This window comes from Triturus cristatus, chromosome 5_2 (assembly GCF_964204655.1).
Source record: "Triturus cristatus chromosome 5_2, aTriCri1.1, whole genome shotgun sequence".
In the NCBI taxonomy this organism is placed as follows: domain Eukaryota; kingdom Metazoa; phylum Chordata; class Amphibia; order Caudata; family Salamandridae; genus Triturus; species Triturus cristatus.
In genome coordinates, this window is record NC_140588.1 from 1014740119 (window position 1) to 1014760885 (window position 20767).

At 49.5% G+C, this 20767-nt stretch overlaps 1 protein-coding gene across 3 annotated transcripts in view; it reads right to left on the reverse strand.

Annotated features, from left to right (window-relative positions):
• LOC146829596 (uncharacterized) overlaps positions 1-19087 on the reverse strand; it is a 72799-nt gene extending 53712 nt beyond the window's left edge. For 2 of the 3 annotated variants that reach the window (XM_085606701.1, XM_085606702.1), the window contains exon 1: positions 17605-18180. In XM_085606701.1, coding sequence (XP_085462827.1) covers positions 17605-17818 — 214 coding nt within the window. In that variant the 5' untranslated portion in view covers positions 17819-18180. Of the gene's footprint in view, positions 1-17604; positions 18181-18953 lie in introns of those variants that run through there. The other variant, XR_014962019.1, reaches the window with a different exon arrangement.
• Between the last annotated feature and the right edge of the window lie 1680 nt (positions 19088-20767).

The following is a 20767-nucleotide window of genomic DNA, read 5'->3' on the forward strand; positions in this document are numbered from 1 at the left end:
ATGAGGATGCATTTTAGGGTGTTGCCGGTGCTGACGACGGTGGTGTTGGAGGCCGGGGTGAGGGTGAGGGTCTGGCGGCAGTGGAGGCAGGAGAACTGGCCGTAGGTTGTGTTCGGCTAGGCCTGTTGGCATTCTCTAAGTCTTCCAGCGTTGAGTGCGAGGAGGGTAGTGGTGTCGTAGCGATGGATAGTGGGAGGTCCAGGGTTACTGGCTCTGGCCGCGGTCGGGTCGCGGATGGGCGAAGACTGGCTGTGATGCCCTTAGGCTGCAGCACAGTGAGAACATTGTTCCCGTACCATTTAATACAGAAAGCTATGGTAAAAAGTTGACTTCACTAAATCTGCAGTCCTCACTTGGCTATGCCAACTTCAAAACAAGGCTACGCTTTGTTTAATTTCACGCTAACTGTGCAATATACAGTACAGAAATACAAAAAGGCAACTAAATTAAAATGCATGTCAATCTGCAATAATGGTAAGGCTTTAGTGGTACCTTACGCGGATAGAAAAGCAAATTCATGTGTGTTATGTAATGTAATGTAATGTAATGTGAAGTGGTTCTTGTAAAGCGCGGGCTGTCACTCCGTAAGGAGCATCCTGGCGCTGTGGAGATTGGAGGTAAGAGGAGGGGAGAGGCCCTAGCGATTCTAAATAAGGGAGAGACACAGCTCTTCTGGGGCTGCAAATACCCAATTATTTAGCGCCTTCCTTAAAAGTGTCTCTGTATCAAGTGATCTCAGGTGGGGTGGTAGAAGGTTCCAGGCTTTGGATCCCAGAACAGCCACTGTTCTACCGCCCTTAGTTTTATATTTGAAGGTGGGTGGCTTGAGAAGGTTGGCAGTGGAGGACCCGAGATTTCTAGTTGTGGTATAGGGGGTGAATCTTGCAGAGAGATACTTGGGTCCAAGTTTGTGTTTGGCTCTGAAGGTAATGAGAAGGATTTTAAAAATAATTATTTTGTGTGCAGAGAGCCAATGAAGGGCTTGTAGGGCTGCGGATGCTGAGGATCTTCTTGGAAGTTTGAGAACAAGTCGAGCCGCAGCATGCTGTACAACTTGCAGCTTCTTTAAGGTGGATTTGTTGGATCCTGCCAATAAACTATTCAGTAATCAAGACGAGAGAGTATCAGGGCAACTGCCACTGATTTCCTAGCTGTGAGAGGGATAAGGTCAAATAATTTTTTTAAAGATTTAATGAGGCTGAAGCAGGTCCCTGCTACTGCCGTGGAGTGCGGGAGGAAGGTGAGCGCGGTGTCAAATTTTACTCCCAAGTTTTTAGCTACCTTGACTGTGTTATTACAAGAAGCTGTGTATATATACAAAGAATAATGTCCTAATTTAAGTAGAGTAGAAGGGCAGTAATAAGTAGTTTTTAGGGCTAAGGGCTGGGTAGTCTATAGGGATAGTAAGGAGTTTTATTTTTAAAGTTTCAGGGATGATAGGGCTTAGTGGAAATGAAGAAATTAGAATGTATAGGATTTCGCTTTTAAAAGATAATATAAATTAAATAAAGGAAGCACCTTTCATTATTTAAAAATAAGAAAATTAATTTAATTATAGTTTTAAAAATTAAATTAAATGTAATCTAATAAAATGATTTTAAATAATGAAAATGATTTATATATAAATATAGAGTGTACATATATAATTATGAATTTAATTATATATATATTTAAAATTGAACCTTGTCGGTATTTTACAGCTGTGTGATGTGTGGGCGGGGGCACACATGCAATCCTTTCAGGAACTCCAAGACGCCTACACCCGTACCAACAAAGAATTTTACAAATACCTTCAGTTGCGGCATGCCCTCCAATCCCATGTCCGTCAGATTGACCCTCTCCCTGAGTTCAACCCGCTAGAAGCCAAGCTCCTCATGGATGCATTGGGAAAGGGTGGGATCTCCAAAATTTACTGAACGTTGATCATAAAGCCTCAGGCATTTTGGACCACTTCAGAACCCGGTGGGAGAACTGGCTGGGTCCCCTTGAAGACGACGACTGGCAAGATGCACTGTTGGCACTTAGGATTCCTAATTCTTCCATGCTGCGCCTAATTCAAACATACTACCTATATGGTGCTTACCTTTCCCTGACTAGACTACACCGAGCAGGTCTCCTACCTGAACCCACTTGCCCCTGATCTGGTGATACTCTCGCCGCTTTTTATCATATGGTATTGTTATGCCCGAAGATTCAAGAGGTCTGGTCAGCAGTGGTGGGAGAGTTGACAGAAGTACTGGGGTGGGAGTTCCCCCTTAATGCTCCTGTTGGGAGTCCTTGAGGCTCCGGGGGAACTAGGACTGATCAAGCGTTTTTGGGAATGGCCCTTATGGTCGCCAAACGAAATATTGCCACTTGCTGGAAAAACCCTGCCCCTCCTACATTCTTGCAGTGGCAATGGCGGGTGGACTGGTGTGCACAGGAGGAGAAACCGTACTATGAAGTAAGCCTGGGCAAAGCACTACGCTACGCTCGCGTAGTTTGCGAAGTTTGCGCTACTTTGCACTACGCGATTTGCATGTAGCACAGTGCAAACACGCGTAGCATAGCGTTGCGTAGTGCAGCGGTCATTTTTTGCTTGCTTGTGGTCCTCAATGTCAAGTTGGCGACCGCGAGCAAGCAAAATGACATCCCGGCGAGACTTTTTCCTCGTTCGCAATCAGCAACATCAAGTTGGCAAATAACCTCCGGGCGAGATTCTCAATGCGGGGAGGTCAGGTTTCTCATTGCGAGTGGTCGCGTATGCTCGCGACCGCTCGCGATGAGAAACTACCAGTCCGCGTTGAGAAAGCTGCCGCTCGAGTAAAAATCTACTCGAGCGGCAGAAAACTACAGCTCGCACTGTGCAAGATGCCGTTTTCAGTGATTGCACAGTGCCGGATGCTTGTCCGCACTGTGCAATCATTGAAAAGGACATCTTGCACAGTGCGAACAGGGTACTACGCAGTGCGCGAAGTGCTAAGCGTAGCTCGCGTAGTGCGAAGTGCACTTTGCGTAGCTACGCGTAGCGCTACTTCGCGAACTACGCCCAGGGTTACTATGAAGCTCAGGGTTGTCCCCTGAAGCATGGTCGAGTATAGGGGAAATGGCTTGGTCAATTAACCTAGGGTCACGCTTAGGGATGTATGAGCTGTTGTTGATTTGTGCTATAATACCATGTTACTTGACAGCCCATACCGTGCTGTATCGTCTTTCCGATATGTTAAATGTGTGTCTTGTTATAGTCTCTCGGTAAAAATTAAATGAAATCTTTTTATCCCAAAAAAAATTGAAATTGCATTTTTATAGAGCTTACTACACCTCACGAGGAGCTGTATATGAATATTAAATAAATATGTGTTAAATGTAACACCTTCTTAACTGCAAAGCATGGGACTGCAGATGTAAAGTCATGCCCTGATGCAATGTGAAGGTACTGCCAGGGCTTTAAGTTGGCTGGGTCCTGCCAGTGCTCAGCACCGGCAGTTCTAAAAAGCAGGTGCGGAGACGAGTCCCGAACGGGCTCTTCATTTCTGCCCTCTATTTAAAAATAAATCTTAACTCTGCAGCGCTACCACCCTTCACTGCCTTTGAGGTAACTTCAAAAAGACTCGTTATAGTTCTTTCACAGTCTCGTTGTTTCAGAACTGAAGCATTTTCAATGATATATACAACAAAGACATGGTTGTTGCCTTGTAGCTTATGCAACTAACAACCATTGGCAAAGCCAATAGTCCTGGCTTGCAGGCGTAATTTTACTTGTTGTATTATATATCTGGATGCAAGGACAAAAGCAGCAAATTACCAGTGGGGGGGTGGGGGGGGGCTCTCTATGCTCATTCCATACTACCTAAATCTCTGGGTACTCCCATTGTAGGTACGTGATGTAAAGGCAAACGGCAGTCCTAGGTCCTAGGGGACCTCAACTTCCACCTGGAAAACAACAAGGATAACAACACCATCACCCTGCTAGACAACCTCGCCAACCTCGGACTCAAGCAACTGGTCAACACCCCCACCCACTACACCGGCCACACACTCGTCCCCATCTTCTCCTCCAGCAACCACATCTCCTTCAGCCACTCCACCGGACTTCACTGGACCGATCACAGCTGCGTCCATTTCAACTTCAGGAAAACCACGACTCTCCACCGCCCGCAAAAAGCCCCCCGTAGATACTGGAGCAAGATCACCACCGACCAGCTCACCACCTCCCTGAGCCAAAACCAACCCGACAACACTACGGACCCCAACGAAGCAGCCCGCCACCTCACACAATGGATCATCAACTGCGCTGACACCCTTGCACCCCTGAAGAACCCTCCAAGCAATCCCGACAGCAAGAAAGCCTCATGGTTCACCGACGATCTCAAAGACTTCAAGAAATCCTGCCGAACCCTCGAAAAAGCCTGGCGCCACGACCAGTGAACAGAAAACATGACAGCCCTCAAGAACGCCATCCGCAATCACCACCAGCTGATACGCACCACCAAAAGGACATCTTTCAGAGACCGACTGGACAACAACACCCACAACAGCAAGGAACTCTTCAGCATCGTCAAAGAGCTCTCCAACCCCAGTGTGGAAATTTAGCGTGCAAACTGAACATTATCTGCGCCATCTTGCCTCTCCCCAGCGCCACGCATAGCAAATGCACGGCCGCCATTTTAGGCACCCCACTCTCTCTCCCCGCTCACTCTCGATCGCCAGCGCTTTCCCCCGGCGCTGCGAGCATCCCCCGCGCGCCGGCCACCCCCGCTCTCTCATACAGGCCATAAACCCTCTCCTTCTGCGCGACCCTGCTACGGAACCACTTCCGACCGACAACCCATACATGGTCATGCCTCTCCTTTGATAACCCCCTTCCTCTGCGCCCCATTGTCTGAACTGGTCCCAGGCCATCACCTAGCCCTGCGGATGCAGTTTATTGCCCCTACTGTAAGGGAAACACCCCACATCAAAGGGATTACAGTAGAATCAAAGCCCCTACCCCCTGAGACCCGGCCGGTTGCACACACCCCCGGGAATTAGCGGAATTCCCTGCTGCGCGATAGCCATCTCCCACTGCGGGTAGGGTGGGAACCTCTACTGTAACCATGTGTGGGATCGGATCTGAGCCGGGGCTTCAGGGGATATTTCCCCGCACATCAAGGGAATCTCAAGAATGTACTATGTATAATAAAGCAATAAACCAGTGTATAAGAGACCAGGTCTCAGAGATGCAGTTAGAGCACCTCGTGACGATACCTTGCTGTCTGATCTGATGTGTTCTGCTCCGACGGAATAAAACCTTGTTTCCTGCCTTCCAGTCTCCAGCGCCTGCCTCTTTTATTGGTAAATTATCGAGTGGTATGAGAGGCGATTACCGCCGGGCAAATACTTGAAAGGATACCGACTGAAACTGCCGCTACCATTTAACAATTGGCGTCCCAAACGTGGGGCCCATCAGCGACACGTGGATCCAGTGGGAGAGGTCCCGACGACAGAGTGAACGACTGCAACGATCGGGAGAGCTCCTGCCCAATAGACCCTTGTCTGGCAGCCGATCATCCGAACTTCACTGGTTCCGAGCAGACCTCTCTCGAGTGATCTACGGTCCTGACTGGGAACCATCAGGAGTGCCGCGGCAAATACGGAGAGTAGAGGACGATCGGGCGCTGGAGGCGGAAGACGAGAAACTGTCCACGCGGTCCGGGTAAGGTCGTGATACACGACAAATTGAGAAATAATTGATTGATTGTTTAATGCTCTGGAAATACTAGTATTGCTCATTGATTGTGCTCATTGATTGTTCTCTTTGAGATATTCGCTGTCTACAAACGGGGAGGAGTAGAAATACTCTCTCTCTCTCCCTTTGCAGATAGTGAAGGGTAGGTAACGCAGACTTTTGTCCCCGTTGAAACCCGTCGTGCCTATCTTTATCTCCCCATTGATTGATTGTCCGAACATTGATTGTTTTGAAGAATAGTGCTTTTTGAGATATTCTCTGTTTGCAAATAACGTAGAATAGGAATATTCTGTCTAGTCTTTGCAAATAGTGAAGGGTAGGTAACGCAGACTTTTGTCCCCGTTGAAACCCGTCGTGCCTATCTTTATCTCCCCATTGATTGATTGATTGATTGTCCGAACACTAGTTGTTCGATATTGGTTCTTTGGAGGTATTCTCTGCTTACAAATAACGAAGAATAGAGATATTCTGTCTAGTCTTTGCAAGCAGTGAAAAGATAGGTAGTGCTGACTTTTGTCCCCGTTGAAACCCGTCATGCCTATCTTCTCCCCACTGATTGGTAGTTGGTTCTGCCCGGACCGCTTATTAGAGGTGAACCATCCGGCTCCACTGGAAGGCACCCCTAATAAGGACATGTTCACTAAATATGGACTAGTCGCCGTAGCCTATAGCAAGCTGTGGCATAAATATACCAAGAAGGACCCCGAAAGTCAGTGGCCACTGATGGGATCCTTCGACGACCATAAGATAGAAGCGCTAGAAATAGCTCTGCGTAGCAATAAGACGACGCCTACTATGCTTGACAGTATCGGCATGTGGCGCAAAGAAGCAACGCAACGGAAAAAGAGGGAAGAAGTAAAAGCAGAAAAGGAATTACGAAAGGCAGCTCACCTTGCCGCTAGAAAGTTAGAAGAAGACATAAAAGAGAGAAGGGAAACTAAACTAAGACAGGAACCCGAAACCTCAGGCCAGTACGCTGTTAGGACCCCTTCTTTGCTCTACCCTGAGTTGTCCTCCAAGCAGCGAACGAATGACGAATTACTGTTAGGTCCTCCGATCATTTACATGCCCCCTCCGTATGCACCCTCCCAATCAATAGTACAACACCCACAACCCCCGAACACGAGCGAAAGCAGTACAAGGGCCTCGGCCCTCACGGCCTCCGCGCCGGCTGAGCCTCTTGTGCCGAACCCAACGTCGACTACAACGCTAGACGACCATGAGATAGGAAAGAAAGAGTCCACCAGAATGAATTGATTAACTAAGGATGAACGAACAGGAATCGACAAGATAGTAAAGGCACTGGTAGGATCCTTTTTGACCTTACAAAAACTAAAATAACGCTAGGAGTTAGCCCTTTGTGGGACATATGAAACCAAGGGAAGGAGTCAAGCTCACGGTCGAGACGACCGCGAGGTAACCCGACTCCATTACTCTCGCTACCTAAACATGTCTGCCCTACTGCCCACCCCGCCCAATAAGCATGACAAAATCCCGCACAAACGGAAGCCTGCTGACACCCACCATCGACGTCACCAAACTAGGGCTAGATCGCGCACAATTGGGCTATGTTATTTTTCCGATTGCACAGTAACCTCCTTGTGCTCGTCATCAGACTACAATTATGTACAAACACTCCAACGAAGTAATGTAGTTATAACATTTTAATAACCTATAGGATATAACAAACACACCAACAGGGTAAACAGGTTAAAACACGTTTTTAAACAACTATTTGCATGACAGTCTGCTGCGACCTGCATCCCAAAGCATTCACGTCCACGTGGCACCGTCCTCGCCTCTCCTTCCTCGAAATTGCAACATTGGCCTGTTTTGGGCGGTTCTTTTAGTTGACTTTGGGCTATAAAAGCCATGCAAAAATCCCTCGACACCAGTGGCGGGCGATTGTGCGAATAGGCCGGAGGCTATACGAAGCGCCGAAGTTCTGGCAACACCAAGGCGAAGCCCGCCATGCTGTGCGGGCCTACCCGTTTTTCTTTCTTTCTTCAATCATGGCTGACGCCCTGGCGGGGGAGGCGACGCGGACGGACCTCCCCCACCTCCCCAGGTGGAGGCTTGCCAGGCACCCCAACCGCCTTTGACTCGCCGGCCAGCTAAGCTGCACCCTACCGTCTTTGACTCGCCGGCCAGCTAAGCTGCACCCAACCGTCTTTAATTCGCCGGCCAGCTAAGCTGCACCCAGCCGTCTTTTTCATCGGCCTGCAGAATTTCACCCTGGCACGCTGTGCGGATCTTCCCAGTCACTTCTTCCTTCAATAACGGAGGGTGCCCTGGTGGGGGGAGGCGACGCGGACGGGCCTCCCCCACCTCCCCAGGTGGAGGCTCGCCAGCAGATGAGGGCACCCCAAACCGCATCTTTCACACGTCAGCCAGCTGAGTTGCGCCCTGCCACTTCATTCGCCGTTCGGCTGAGCCGGCACCCCTGCACGCGGCCGCCAGGCAACCACCCAAGCACCGGGTTCACCAGGACTGCCGCTAGCACCCGACGTGAGGAGTGGGCCCCCGCAGCAAGGTAATCGGGGACCCACCCCGGTGGTGATACCATCCAAACTGCTGTCGTCACTGCTACTGGAATCACCCCGGTGGCAGTACCATCCGGACTGCCGCTGTTACTGCTGCTGGCTCCTCTCCGGTGACTGTACCGAAGAGCTGCTGCTACTGCTGCCCTTGAACTCCGGCGGTTGACCCCTCCGGTTCCAGGCCTGTCCCACCGTGAGACTATTCTGGACTCGAAAGCTTGTTTGCTAGGGCATGGGCCCCACCCTTGACAGAACGCTCCCCTCAGCCTTGCAGAATTGGTTGGAGTCATTTGACATTCGACTCCTGCGGACTTCCGATAAGGACAAAACCACCACCATTACTCTTTTTGCCCCCCGGGCGGCAGCCACCTTGCCTCCGCTTGGTGCAGTGAGACAGTAAAGCGTCGGCGGAAGAACCCGCCTGCTGCCCCGCCCTAAGAACAAACCATGGCATTGCTACAAGGTTGCAGTGACGCCATGCTGACGCAAAGTTGACGCTAACGAAAGTTCTCGAACTACCGAAAGGAATTCTGGTTCAACAGCTAATTCATGGAAAGACTTAGACTGTGCACTGACCCGACCCCGCCCCAAGATGGCGCTGATGTAGGAGTGGCCTACAACTCCTTGTGGCGTTCCAGTCACGTGACATTTGTGTTAAAAAAAAGAGATATATATATATGTATGCGATGCTTTCACACATGATGGTGGGAAAAAGGGGGGAACCGATTTTTATGTTAATCCAGTGTTGCTCATGTTGCTCGACGCCTCTCACACCGTGGCCGGTCTATGGCGGCTGTAGGCCCGTACTTCCATACTGACATTGTTTGAAATAAAGGGCTTCTTAAAAAGGAATTACGAAATCAGTGTCATGACTAATCATCTAGGTTGTTGAAGGTTTTTCTTTTAAATAAATGATTGTTACTCCTAAGCGGAAGCATACAGATAATACAGACACAATTTGCCTAAAAATCTTTTTGTTTAACGGAATTTGTACCCATCACGCCTGCCCTTTTTCCAAGAATTGTCAAATCAATAATGAACTATAACTTAAGGTATATGTCGCACGCAAGGTATGGTATCCTGCACCATAATACACGACCAATTGAGAAATACATGCACGACCAGGGAACCCGAATTTAGGAGATGAATGAACTGGAGCATCTTTGCCTCGAACTAAAGAATAATAGGTCCGTGGTATTACCCACCCCTGCGGCTAGCCTGGTACATGGTAGGTAGAACTTTTCGTGTCTGCGCGCGCTGGGGTATTTTGAATACTGCACCTCCCCTCCCCTCCCCTCTTATTTTCCCCTCTATAGGTCACGACGAAGTTCCGACTGAAGAGTGGAGTGGACATGAACCGAACCAAGTTCAATATCAGGGCAAACATAGACAAACGTTGTGAGATAGTGCGTAAAATTACAGACCACCATTGGGAACATGAAAAACTGTATGATATGATTGTGCGTGTGTACTACGATTATACGATATGAATGTGTATGCATTTCATGTTCGGGTCACTTGAAGAGAGCGTCATCGTATGATTGAGGTGCTCGTCCACCGATCAAAGGGAGGAGAATAAAGGGTCAGACAACCCATAAGATAAACTACAAAATGCTAAAGGTACGCAGCATGCATAGGAATAGAGGACAGGAAAAGAGAGGTCCCCGTGCTCGACGCAGCCCTGAGTCTCCGTCTTGATGCATGTACTGTCACACCCTATCCGGCATTTGTGTGTACGTGGTCACCGAATTTATGTCTTTTCCCCGCTTGTGTTTTCTTACATGGAACAGACCCATGCTACTCCATGTTGTGTGTGCACCAAGTGGCCTATTATCTTACCCATCTCTTTCTCTCTCTCTCTCTCTCTCTCTCTCTCTCTCTCTCTCTCTCTCTCTCTCTCTCTCTCTCTCTCTCTCGCTCTCCCCCTCCCTCGCAAAAGGCTCTTTCTTGCCCTCTTTTCTTCTTGAATAAATTAACGACATACACCTCTTTGGTAAGTGTATAATTGGCCTGAACACAGTGGTGTTCGAACAAATTGACAGAAACAAAAAAACGACCATACTTTACCACGTTACTACCTCTCCTTTTTACAAACGTTAAGCCTAATCGGCTGAGAAGGAAAGGACAGGTAAGACGACTGATGTCTCCCAATCTGACCCTCAACACGGGGACTATATGTCAGTGGTTTTTGTTCTTAAAGGACACCATCTCCACCACCCAGAATTACCCCTGACCAATTAGTCCGAAATAGAATGTCTAAAGCACCCTGTTCTCCCAGAGATAACTCCAGCCCTATACTAGCCGTCTCAGAGTATCCCGAACGAAACAGCTGATGGCCCTGTTTTAAACTAATAAAGGGTCACCTACTGTATGAAAAGGATACTCATGAACGCATGACAGTAGCACCTCGCACTTACGGGTATTACCAAACCTTGTATTATAAGGCGCAGAAACCGACACCTAGAAGGCCAGACGATGGACAGGGACACCCACAGAACCCTGCACCACAGCAGTAATTAATAGATTAGTAACACGCACATTAACATCAGAGTTAATAGGCACCAATCATGTAGTAACAGATAAGAGCATTTCCGCAACTACTCAGTGGTTGGGAGAGAGAATGAAGTATGTAAATGTCTTCCCTGCCAAGATCTCTAAGACTTTCGTTTCTTATAACCTATTCAAGGATAACCTGCAGCCATCGGAAGAGAGGGGTCGGACGTGACGCACAGTCTGGCTGCGGATCATAAAGCATCTATGACATCGACCAAGGGGGAAGCGACGAAGCAACAAGGGTGTGAGACGAGACACCATTATCAGGACAATGAGCGCGGAGGGCTACATCGAGGCCCCTGCTCACTGACCAGCGTGCCTGAAGTCTCAACCCGTCGGGCCCGATTGATGGGCTCAGTGCTGAAAAGAGTCTGCTCTCCTTGGTCCGCATTTTTGATCCGATCCCATGCCACCCCATTCTCTCTCTTCCTCTTTCATTTGGACTATGACTTTGACCTACTACCGAGGAACAAAAGGCCGGCACCCTGTCTCAAAGTGCCTGTGGTGAACTGTGTTAAGGAACAGGACTGTGATCAAAGAACAGTGAGTGGTCACACCCTGCCACGTGAGAAATCGGATTTGAGCTGGACCTTAGCTCCACCGCCGGTGCTCAACAGTGCCAACGAAAGAAGGACAACAATGAGAGCTTACCAGTGATAGCTCTTTATAAAACAAGGACACTGGAAAGAAGGACCCATGTCAAAGTTGAAAATCCTCTCCCAACCACCTTATTATATTAACTATCTTCTTATCAAGTTTTCATGATGTTGCATCAATCACTTCCGACTGTACACTGAGAAGTTAAGAAAATGTAACTTTGTATAGTAACATTCATACAACACCAGCCATGTACACGACTATACTGCAACTTTGAATGCACTTCCTCCTCGCCTACTTTATCAAACTGTATGAGACAATGTACAAATGTGTCAGATTACTCCCGCCTACCCTAACGACTCTGTATCTTTAAAATGTGTGACGAACATTGACGATACTGTAACTGAAAGGCTAACAAAGGTGAATATTGGCCGGACAAGCTGGCGAGATATGTTAAAAGGGAGGACTGTGGAAATTTAGCGTGCAAACTGAACATTATCTGCGCCATCTTGCCTCTCCCCAGCGCCACGCATAGCAAATGCACGGCCGCCATTTTAGGCACCCCACTCTCTCTCCCCGCTCACTCTCGATCGCCAGCGCTTTCCCCCGGCGCTGCGAGCATCCCCCGCGCGCCGGCCACCCCCGCTCTCTCATACAGGCCATAAACCCTCTCCTTCTGCGCGACCCTGCTACGGAACCACTTCCGACCGACAACCCATACATGGTCATGCCTCTCCTTTGATAACCCCCTTCCTCTGCGCCCCATTGTCTGAACTGGTCCCAGGCCATCACCTAGCCCTGCGGATGCAGTTTATTGCCCCTACTGTAAGGGAAACACCCCACATCAAAGGGATTACAGTAGAATCAAAGCCCCTACCCCTGAGACCCGGCCGGTTGCACACACCCCCGGGAATTAGCGGAATTCCCTGCTGCGCGATAGCCATCTCCCACTGCGGGTAGGGTGGGAACCTCTACTGTAACCATGTGTGGGATCGGATCTGAGCCGGGGCTTCAGGGGATATTTCCCCGCACATCAAGGGAATCTCAAGAATGTACTATGTATAATAAAGCAATAAACCAGTGTATAAGAGACCAGGTCTCAGAGATGCAGTTAGAGCACCTCGTGACGATACCTTGCTGTCTGATCTGATGTGTTCTGCTCCGACGGAATAAAACCTTGTTTCCTGCCTTCCAGTCTCCAGCGCCTGCCTCTTTTATTGGTAAATTATCGAGTGGTATGAGAGGCGATTACCGCCGGGCAAATACTTGAAAGGATACCGACTGAAACTGCCGCTACCATTTAACACCAGCGCCAGCAACAACGACATCACGCCATCGCAAGACCTCTGCGACTCACTCGCCACGTTCTTCCACCGCAAGATCGCCGATATACACAACAGCTTCGGTGCTCAGACTACGTACCCATCCACCGAACCAACGCCCCCCACCACCACCCTATGCACCTGGACCTCCGTCAGCACGGAAGACACCACCCACACGATGAACACCATCCACTCCGGCTCCCCAGCCGACCCCTGCCCACACCACATCTTTAACAAAGCCGACTCCATCATCGCACCCCAACTCCGGGACATCATTAACAACTCCTTCGCATCCGCCACATTCCCGGAGAGCTGGAAGCATGCGGAGATCAGCGCCCTCCTGAAGAAACCCACTGCGGACCCCTCAGACCTCAAGAACTTCCGTCCCATCTCGCTCCTCCCCTTCCCCGCAAAAGTCATCGAGAAAACTGTCAATAAACAGCTGACCATCTTCCTCGAGACGAACAGCTCCCTCGACCCATCGCAGTCCGGATTCCGAGCAAACGACAGCACCGAAACCGCCCTCATCGCAGCCACCGACGACATCAGGACCCTGCTTGACAACGGTGAAACTGCCGCCCTCACCGTCCTCGACCTGTCGGCCGCATTCAACACTGCCACCGCACCCTGACAACCCGCCTCCACCACGCCGGGATCCAAGGAAAGGCCCTGGAATGGATCACCTCCTTCCTCTCCGACAGAACTCAGAGAGTCCGTCTCCCGCCCTTCCGCGCAGCGGCCACCAAGATCATCTGCGGCGTACCCCAAGGATCCTCGCTCAGCCCTACCCTCTTCAATGTCTACATGAGCCCCCTCGCAGCCATTGCATGCAAACACAACCTCAACATCATCTCCTACGCCGACGACACCCAACTGATCCTCTCTCTCACCAACGACCCCACCACCGCCAGAGCCAACTTCCAGGAAGGAATGAAAGACGTCGCGGAATGGATGAAGCTCAGCCGTCTGAAGCTGAACTCAGACAAAACGGAAGTCCTCATCCTCAGTCCCCCTCAGCCTGGGACGACTCCTGGTGGCCCCCGGCTCTGGGCACCGCCCCCAAGCCCACGGACCACGCACGCAACCCGAGCTTCATCCTGGACTCCTCTCTCACGATGACCAAGCAAGTCAACGCCGTTACATCCTCCTGCTTCAACACCCTCCACATGCTCCGGAAGATCTTCCGTTGGATCCCCACTGGAACCAGGAAGACGGTCACCCAGGCTCTCGTCACCAGCCGACTGGACTACGGGAACGCCCTCTACGCGGGGAGCACAGCCAAACTACAGAAAAGACTCCAGCGCATACAGAACGCATCTGCACGCCTCATCCTGGACATCCCCCGACACAGCCACATATCTGCACACCTGAGAGACCTGCACTGGCTCCCCGTCAGCAAGAGGATCACGTTCAGACTCCTCACCCACGCACACAAGGCCCTCCACGGTATGGGCCCCGAATACCTCAACATCCGCCTCACGTTCTACACACCTACCCGCCAGATCCGCTCCACCAGCCTCACCCTCGCCACCGTCCCACGGATTCGCAGAACCACCACCGGAGGAAGACCTTTCTCCTACCTGGCGGCCAAGACGTGGAACTCCCTCCCCACCCACCTACGAGAGACCCAGGACCATCTCTCCTTCAGGAAGCCCCTCAAGACCTGGCTCTTCGAGCAGTAGCGGCACCCCCCCCCCCCCCCACCCCAGCGCCTTGAGACCCTCACGGGTGAGTAGCGCGCACTATAAATGTCTTGATTGATTGATTGATTGAATGCCTCCCGGTGCTAGCTAATGATTGCACTATGACATTTGCAATTAGGATAGCCAAGGGTAGTAGTAGCTGTTCTTTGTTTGGAACCCCGGGCATGGCACAGTGTCAGAGGTCACGAAGGCAGGAGCGGGAAGCAGGGGCGGCTCTAGGCTTATGGTGGCCCTGTGCAGGGAGCGCAGGTAGGGGGCCCCGGAAGAGGGGGTCCGGGCGGGGCGGAGCTCAGGAAGGTGTTTTAATAAAACGTCCAGAAAAGGCGTTAGATGACCAGTAACATGGTAACAGAAAAACGACATTTACTTTTTGAGTGCTCATCACTTGGATACTTTGTTTTAGAATCTGGGTCTCTGGAGGGACCCCTTTCAACAAGAAAAACACGTTGCGTGTCCGTAAGAGAGTTCGGCCACAAAGCAGAATCCCTCCAATCACATAAATCATATTCAGAACATGGGTCTGTAACATGGTCTTGCTCTTTGGCTTCCTTTTCAATACCAGCATCATCCGTCTGTAAACTCTGAACCTCCTTCAGAATGCCAGATGTTGATGGACCAATGAATGATGTTTCAGTTTCTCTGTCTGAGGGTCTTTTGTAATAATCCTCACCCTGAGTTGGTAATTGCTGCATGTTTGTATCAATTTCAGAGTCACCTTGTTCATTTTCATTGGTCTGCTCATGAGTATCATTCTACTCATGGATATCATCATTTTTTTGTTCTTCTTTATGGTCGTCAGCGCCTGTTTTACCTAGTGCATCAGCAGTACTCTGGCCAGAGGATTCTCCATCTTTAGGTTTCCCTTGGGTGATAAGGTTCAGGATTGCTCCTTCCTGTGACACTACGAAAGCCTGCTGAGCCACCTTTCTCTTTCGTTTCGAATAACCAGATTTGTGTACTCGAATTCTCTTCATTTTGCTTGCAATGCAGCGGGCGAGGCTAGCAGTGGGTAGGGAAAAAAAGAAGACAATCAGCAGTGGCGGCTGCTGAAAGATTTTGATGTGTCATTTTTATTTTCTTGCAAAAACAACAGTTGATGGACAGAATGCAGAACAATGTCATACCTTCACCCCAGTACAGACATCTGGGCCTAAATCCATCGTTTGTTTGCTCACCACACCACCCCAGTTCAGACATGGCCATATGCAAATCAGCCTTGATCCTGTGCCTCATGGGAACAGTCCAGCCCGAACTGCCAAGCCATGTCTTCCCTGGACTACACAATGAAGGACCAGCATACCTTAATGAACGAGTGAATTTCCACCAACCTACCAGGAAAATATGTTCCAGAACCATCTCCCTAGCAGCCACCCAATGCAGCCGCTGATAAAACAGTGGAGGCCGCTACTTCTCCCACCTGGCAGTGAAGACCTGAAAACCCTCCCCCTGCACCTCAGAGCCTCACCATCGCTCCAGCAGTTCAGGAAGGACCACAAGACCTTGCTGTTCAACCAACAAGCAGCATGATCCAGCAGCATGAATCCCACACCGCCTCGAGACCCTTATGTGTGAAGCAGCTGAGCTTTACCAACCCTGACTGATTGATAGTAATTACCCTTCCCACTACATGTATGACACATTATGAGGACTAGCCACATATGGAAGGTTTATTTGAAGAGTGTTATAAAACTATAGGGTAGATCATGTGATTTGGCATACAAGGTCTGTTTTCTCAGTCCACTGAGAACAGTAGAGCCTGGAGAATAGTTCATGATCTATTTGGGAAGTGACCTTAGCAGGAAGAGAGTAAGCTACCTTGAAATCATGGCACACAGAGACCTGTCTCAGTACGTCACTAACTGATCCTGAAGACAGCCTACAGGTAACCAAAGACTCGGCCACTTTACCACATTGTCAAAAGACAAAATACAATATATTTAATTAAGGTTTCTTGTATAGTGCCATATTCCAGCAACCAGTTCTGTTCGCTTTCAGAGCACCTATTAAACAAGGATTAATTACAGTGAGTCCTAAGGCTATGAAAAGGCACTAGAGGTTCACTGAAGCAAAATGAATGTGTAAGGAACATCCAGTCAGGAGACAACTTTCAAGCAGACGTACGAATCACTACCACAGCGTACCAATGACCCCATGGGCCGTGGCATAAACAAGGAAAATGGCCCCTTTGGCTGCTGCTCAGGAAGTAAAATATAGCAATTATCAGGGTTCAATGGGCCCCTGAGGGTTTGGGGTCTCAGTACCACTGTACTTGCTGAACCAATGGTAACTATGCCCCTAGTATGGAGAGAGAAGGCTGCTTCACCAATTGCAAACTGAGGACTAGTTAAACTAGTTTTCTCTGCTAGTCACATGACAAGCACTGGAATGTAATCAAATAAATGATCAAGAAGCCAGTCTCCTACCAAGGTCTCTGCAAAAGGGCATTAAATTGAGTTAACATGGGTAGGCACTGCCATCCTATTCCAGGCGTCCATCCATAGGTGCTTGCATTTCATGTCTGCCTCAACACCATATAAACAGACATAACCAAAGGCCAAGTACATTCGAACACTCGATGTTTTAAAAGATTGGTGCAGGCAGATCCACTCATTAGATCACAAGTATCAGCTTCATACTCTGTTTTCATGATTGTTGATAAGTAATTGTAATCGTTTTAATGAATCCTTAACATTACGTCTAACACCTCGTACCCTGCTCTCCTCTTCCCCCCAATACGACCGTGCCTCCCAAGTTACACCTCCAAAAGTCACCATGCCTCCCCTCAGCCACAAGTAAACACCGCCCCTGCACTCCTGACTCACTCTTCCCTCCGACCCGCGCCGTCTGAGATGAATCGTGAGAGAGAGCCTCTCTCTCACGATTCATCATGCCCTCCCTTCCCATGACCACCAGAATACCTCCAGCTCGCCACCTCACATGGCTTACCTCCACCCAGACCCAATGCACACACCATCTACAATAACATCCTCACCCCACCTTCCCCACGCCCCCGGCTCCTCACCCCCACGGGCTGGGATACATTCCTACGCCTGATCTGCCCTCCTCCCCAGGGCTCCCCACACCCTCGTCCAATGGCTCACCTTCCCTCGGGTTCACTCTGCAGTAGCACACGCTGACCTCCTCACTCCCCCTCCCCATGCCCTGACCCTCGGGCTGCTCACCTCGTAGCTGGCACCAAAGGTTGCACACTGGCATGCTATCCTCTGCAAGGCGGCCTTTCTTGCCCAGGGTCTCTAGGCGCGCCGGTGCATGGCCTCGGCCGGTCTCGGTGCTGCTCGCTGCACGCCGGGCACGGGTGCTGCCACCCCTCCTGCCGCCAGTGATGCGTGGTGCTTCTGTAACCCCTTCGCTGCAGGACTCGCGGGCACTGCGCATGCGCGCGCATGCGAGCCTCCGGAGGTGCCAGATCTGGACTATTAAAACAAGCTCGATTCTCCTGGAAAAAAGTTCTAAACAAGCACAAGACCTACCAGAAGAGCCCGAAACAAGGCCGACCCCACACAAAGACTAGACTGGGTTGGAAAGGAAAAGAGTATAAGAACAACCATTCAGCGTGCATCACATTGGATTTAGCACGCCTCAGTCGTTCATGCGCCAAATCCCTGCCAGGGGCCGCCACGAATATGTATTGTATCCGATTCCTCGTGGTGGCCCCTGGGGTTTGGTGGCCCTGTGCAGGTGCACAGCTTGCACATGCCTAAGGCCGCCCCTGCGGGAAGGTGTGTGTCCTCCCATTCTGTCTGGTTTTGGGTCCTGGTGTTGGTTCCGTCTTGGTGCTCCGGCGTTCTGTGTCATTGTTGTCTGAGCGGCAGGTGACGTCTTTGCAGAGAGGGCTGTACATCCCTGCACCCGTACTTCTGATTGGCTGTATTAGGAATTTACTTAAGGACATAATAAATAACTTATCTAATGAAGGCAAGGGGAATTCTTTACACACGCTGCCGTGACATTTTCTTTGTTTATGGACTCCAGTCTTCGTTTGTTCCGCCTCAGATAAGTAATTGGGTAATTTGTAAAAAAAAAAACCTCGGGAGCTACACAAGGATTTCTACAAGAAGAGAAATTAAAGGAACACCTCGTGCATCCCAGCAGGCAGCTCACAAGGTTAAAAAAAATAGACGCATAAGCGAAACCAGTGACAGTGTGCCTGGGTGTAATGTGCTAACGCAAGGAAAAGGACGGGTTCCGGTGCATCATGCATCAGCACATTTTAGCCAGACGTATAGCTTTGACGCGCGCACAGAAGCGCACACCCACAGGGACCCACAGGCACACAGGTCCACGCACCCAGGCCTTTATCGTCACCCTGAACCAGATATTACACAACACCGGCCCTCACCAGACCGGTCCCGCAGAGGGGATCGGCAAAGTATGTCCTGTTATAGGCGCATTGCCTCGCATCACATCCCGCGGTCACGTTGGTGCAGACGAACAACCCCGTCATCGGCCTGAAGAGAAGACAGGGCACGAGCTGGCAGAGTAAACAGCAATACTTAACGTTCATGCTTACCCAGGCCAACGGGGCGCTCGTGTGGCGCTGTTACCGCCACCGTGGACACGTCAGCGGCACTGAAGGAGCTCCCCGTGGCCCCGGGAGGCGCGGGCACGGTCGGAACCCTGGCTCTGAGGTCACGTGCCTCCTGGCATCTCGGGAAAGTGAAGACAAGCTATACATTATTTTAAGGGGTAGTGTTCCTAGGTCTAACCGGCTGTGTTTTGTTAATAAACTCTGTAAGTGTTGTACTGTTTATTCGCTGCTATTTAAACATTACCCACAACGGATGGAATTTTTTTTCTCATTGTTCTGCTTCTGAGGTACAGAGCTTGAGGCTTTCTGTAAAATCCGACACACTTTACTTTTATAAGCAAACACAAAGGAGAAGGACGCGGGCAAACAGTCTCTCCTGACCATGGCTGCAGGTCCGGGGGAGCTGAGCCACGGGTACTAGCAAACATTTACACAGGGACCAAAAAGTTCGGTCTGGGATGTGATGACAGCTTTGTAGGTGTCAAGGGGAGGGAAGGTTGGGGTGGACTGGAGGGCAGTTTCGGGGGTTGGGCCGTTGTGGTAAAATGGGTGTAGGAGAGGCAAAGCATATGCATATAGTGGCTTACCTGCACAATGTGATACCAGAAAACCTAGGGCTAATCCCGGCTTCCTCACTTAACCAAATTGTGTGATCCTAGGCAATAGTTTTATTTGACTTTCCCTCCTTATTATGTTTTGCCTGCACAGTGCTTGCACTGTGCTTGTGAAATCTCTTGTATTTAATATAGCTTTATAGCCCGCCGTAGCGGGCTATATGGGACATTAAAGCAGGGGCGTAGGAGACACTAAAATTCTGGGGGGGACAGGGACAACCTTGTGCACTTTCCAGTGACCCTATACAAATCACCGCCCGTTAAACAAATACAATCGCATACTTTCGAAGTGAAATATTGAGAAAAGCAGGCATGTAGTCACAGTTTGCATGTATGCTTTATTGTTATTTACATTCATATAGTAATGAGACCAAATGTTTAAAAAAAACATATATATGAATCTTGCATCTTAATGCACAAAGCAAACAAAGGCCGCTGACTTAGGGTGGGGGCGTCGTGTTTGCAAGGGCATTAGGGTTTGAAAAGTACCTGCTGCTGCATTCCTGGTCTCCAGCAATTTTCAGGCAACAATAAAAATGTGAAGATAACTTTGGTGATTAATGTTCTTTTTTTGAGAGAGATCGAAGGCTTGTCTAGTGAAAGTTTTAATTCAATAGGTCAGTGAGTTACTGCTTTTGTCTGAGATATTCTTTTGGTATTTGAAGTTTATAAGTTAAAATCCTAACATTGAAAAGTGAGCTATTAACCGTCATCAAAGAGCTGCATAAAAACTTCAATGTATAGATTAGAACGTTATGATTTTTCCCCAGTCTTTCCCTATCCTAATGTTGGAAAATGGATTCATTAGGATAGAAATCAATTCTGATTTTGAAGAGAACCCCCCAACCATGGTGTTATGTTTTACATTCTGAGTTTGTGTTTCTCTAATGTTGCAAAGCCGCCCTGGGCACTCCCCAACTTTTTGCTGACTGGTACTGGTGGCACCTGACTGACTGACCTTGGCCTCTGCCTAAACCGCCAGTGCTATTCTGAAAGAGGCACTTAAAAATACAGTGAAAACACCTACATACACTAGGGTGCACTATGGGTTAGGGTACCCCTATGATTGGCATGACCTCTCCTATAAGGCCCTAGTACATAATAGGGCAAGGGGATTAGAACTACTTTTAAGTCCCTAGAATATAATAGGGCATGGCAGTTTAGAGGCCAGCAGCCCTTTCT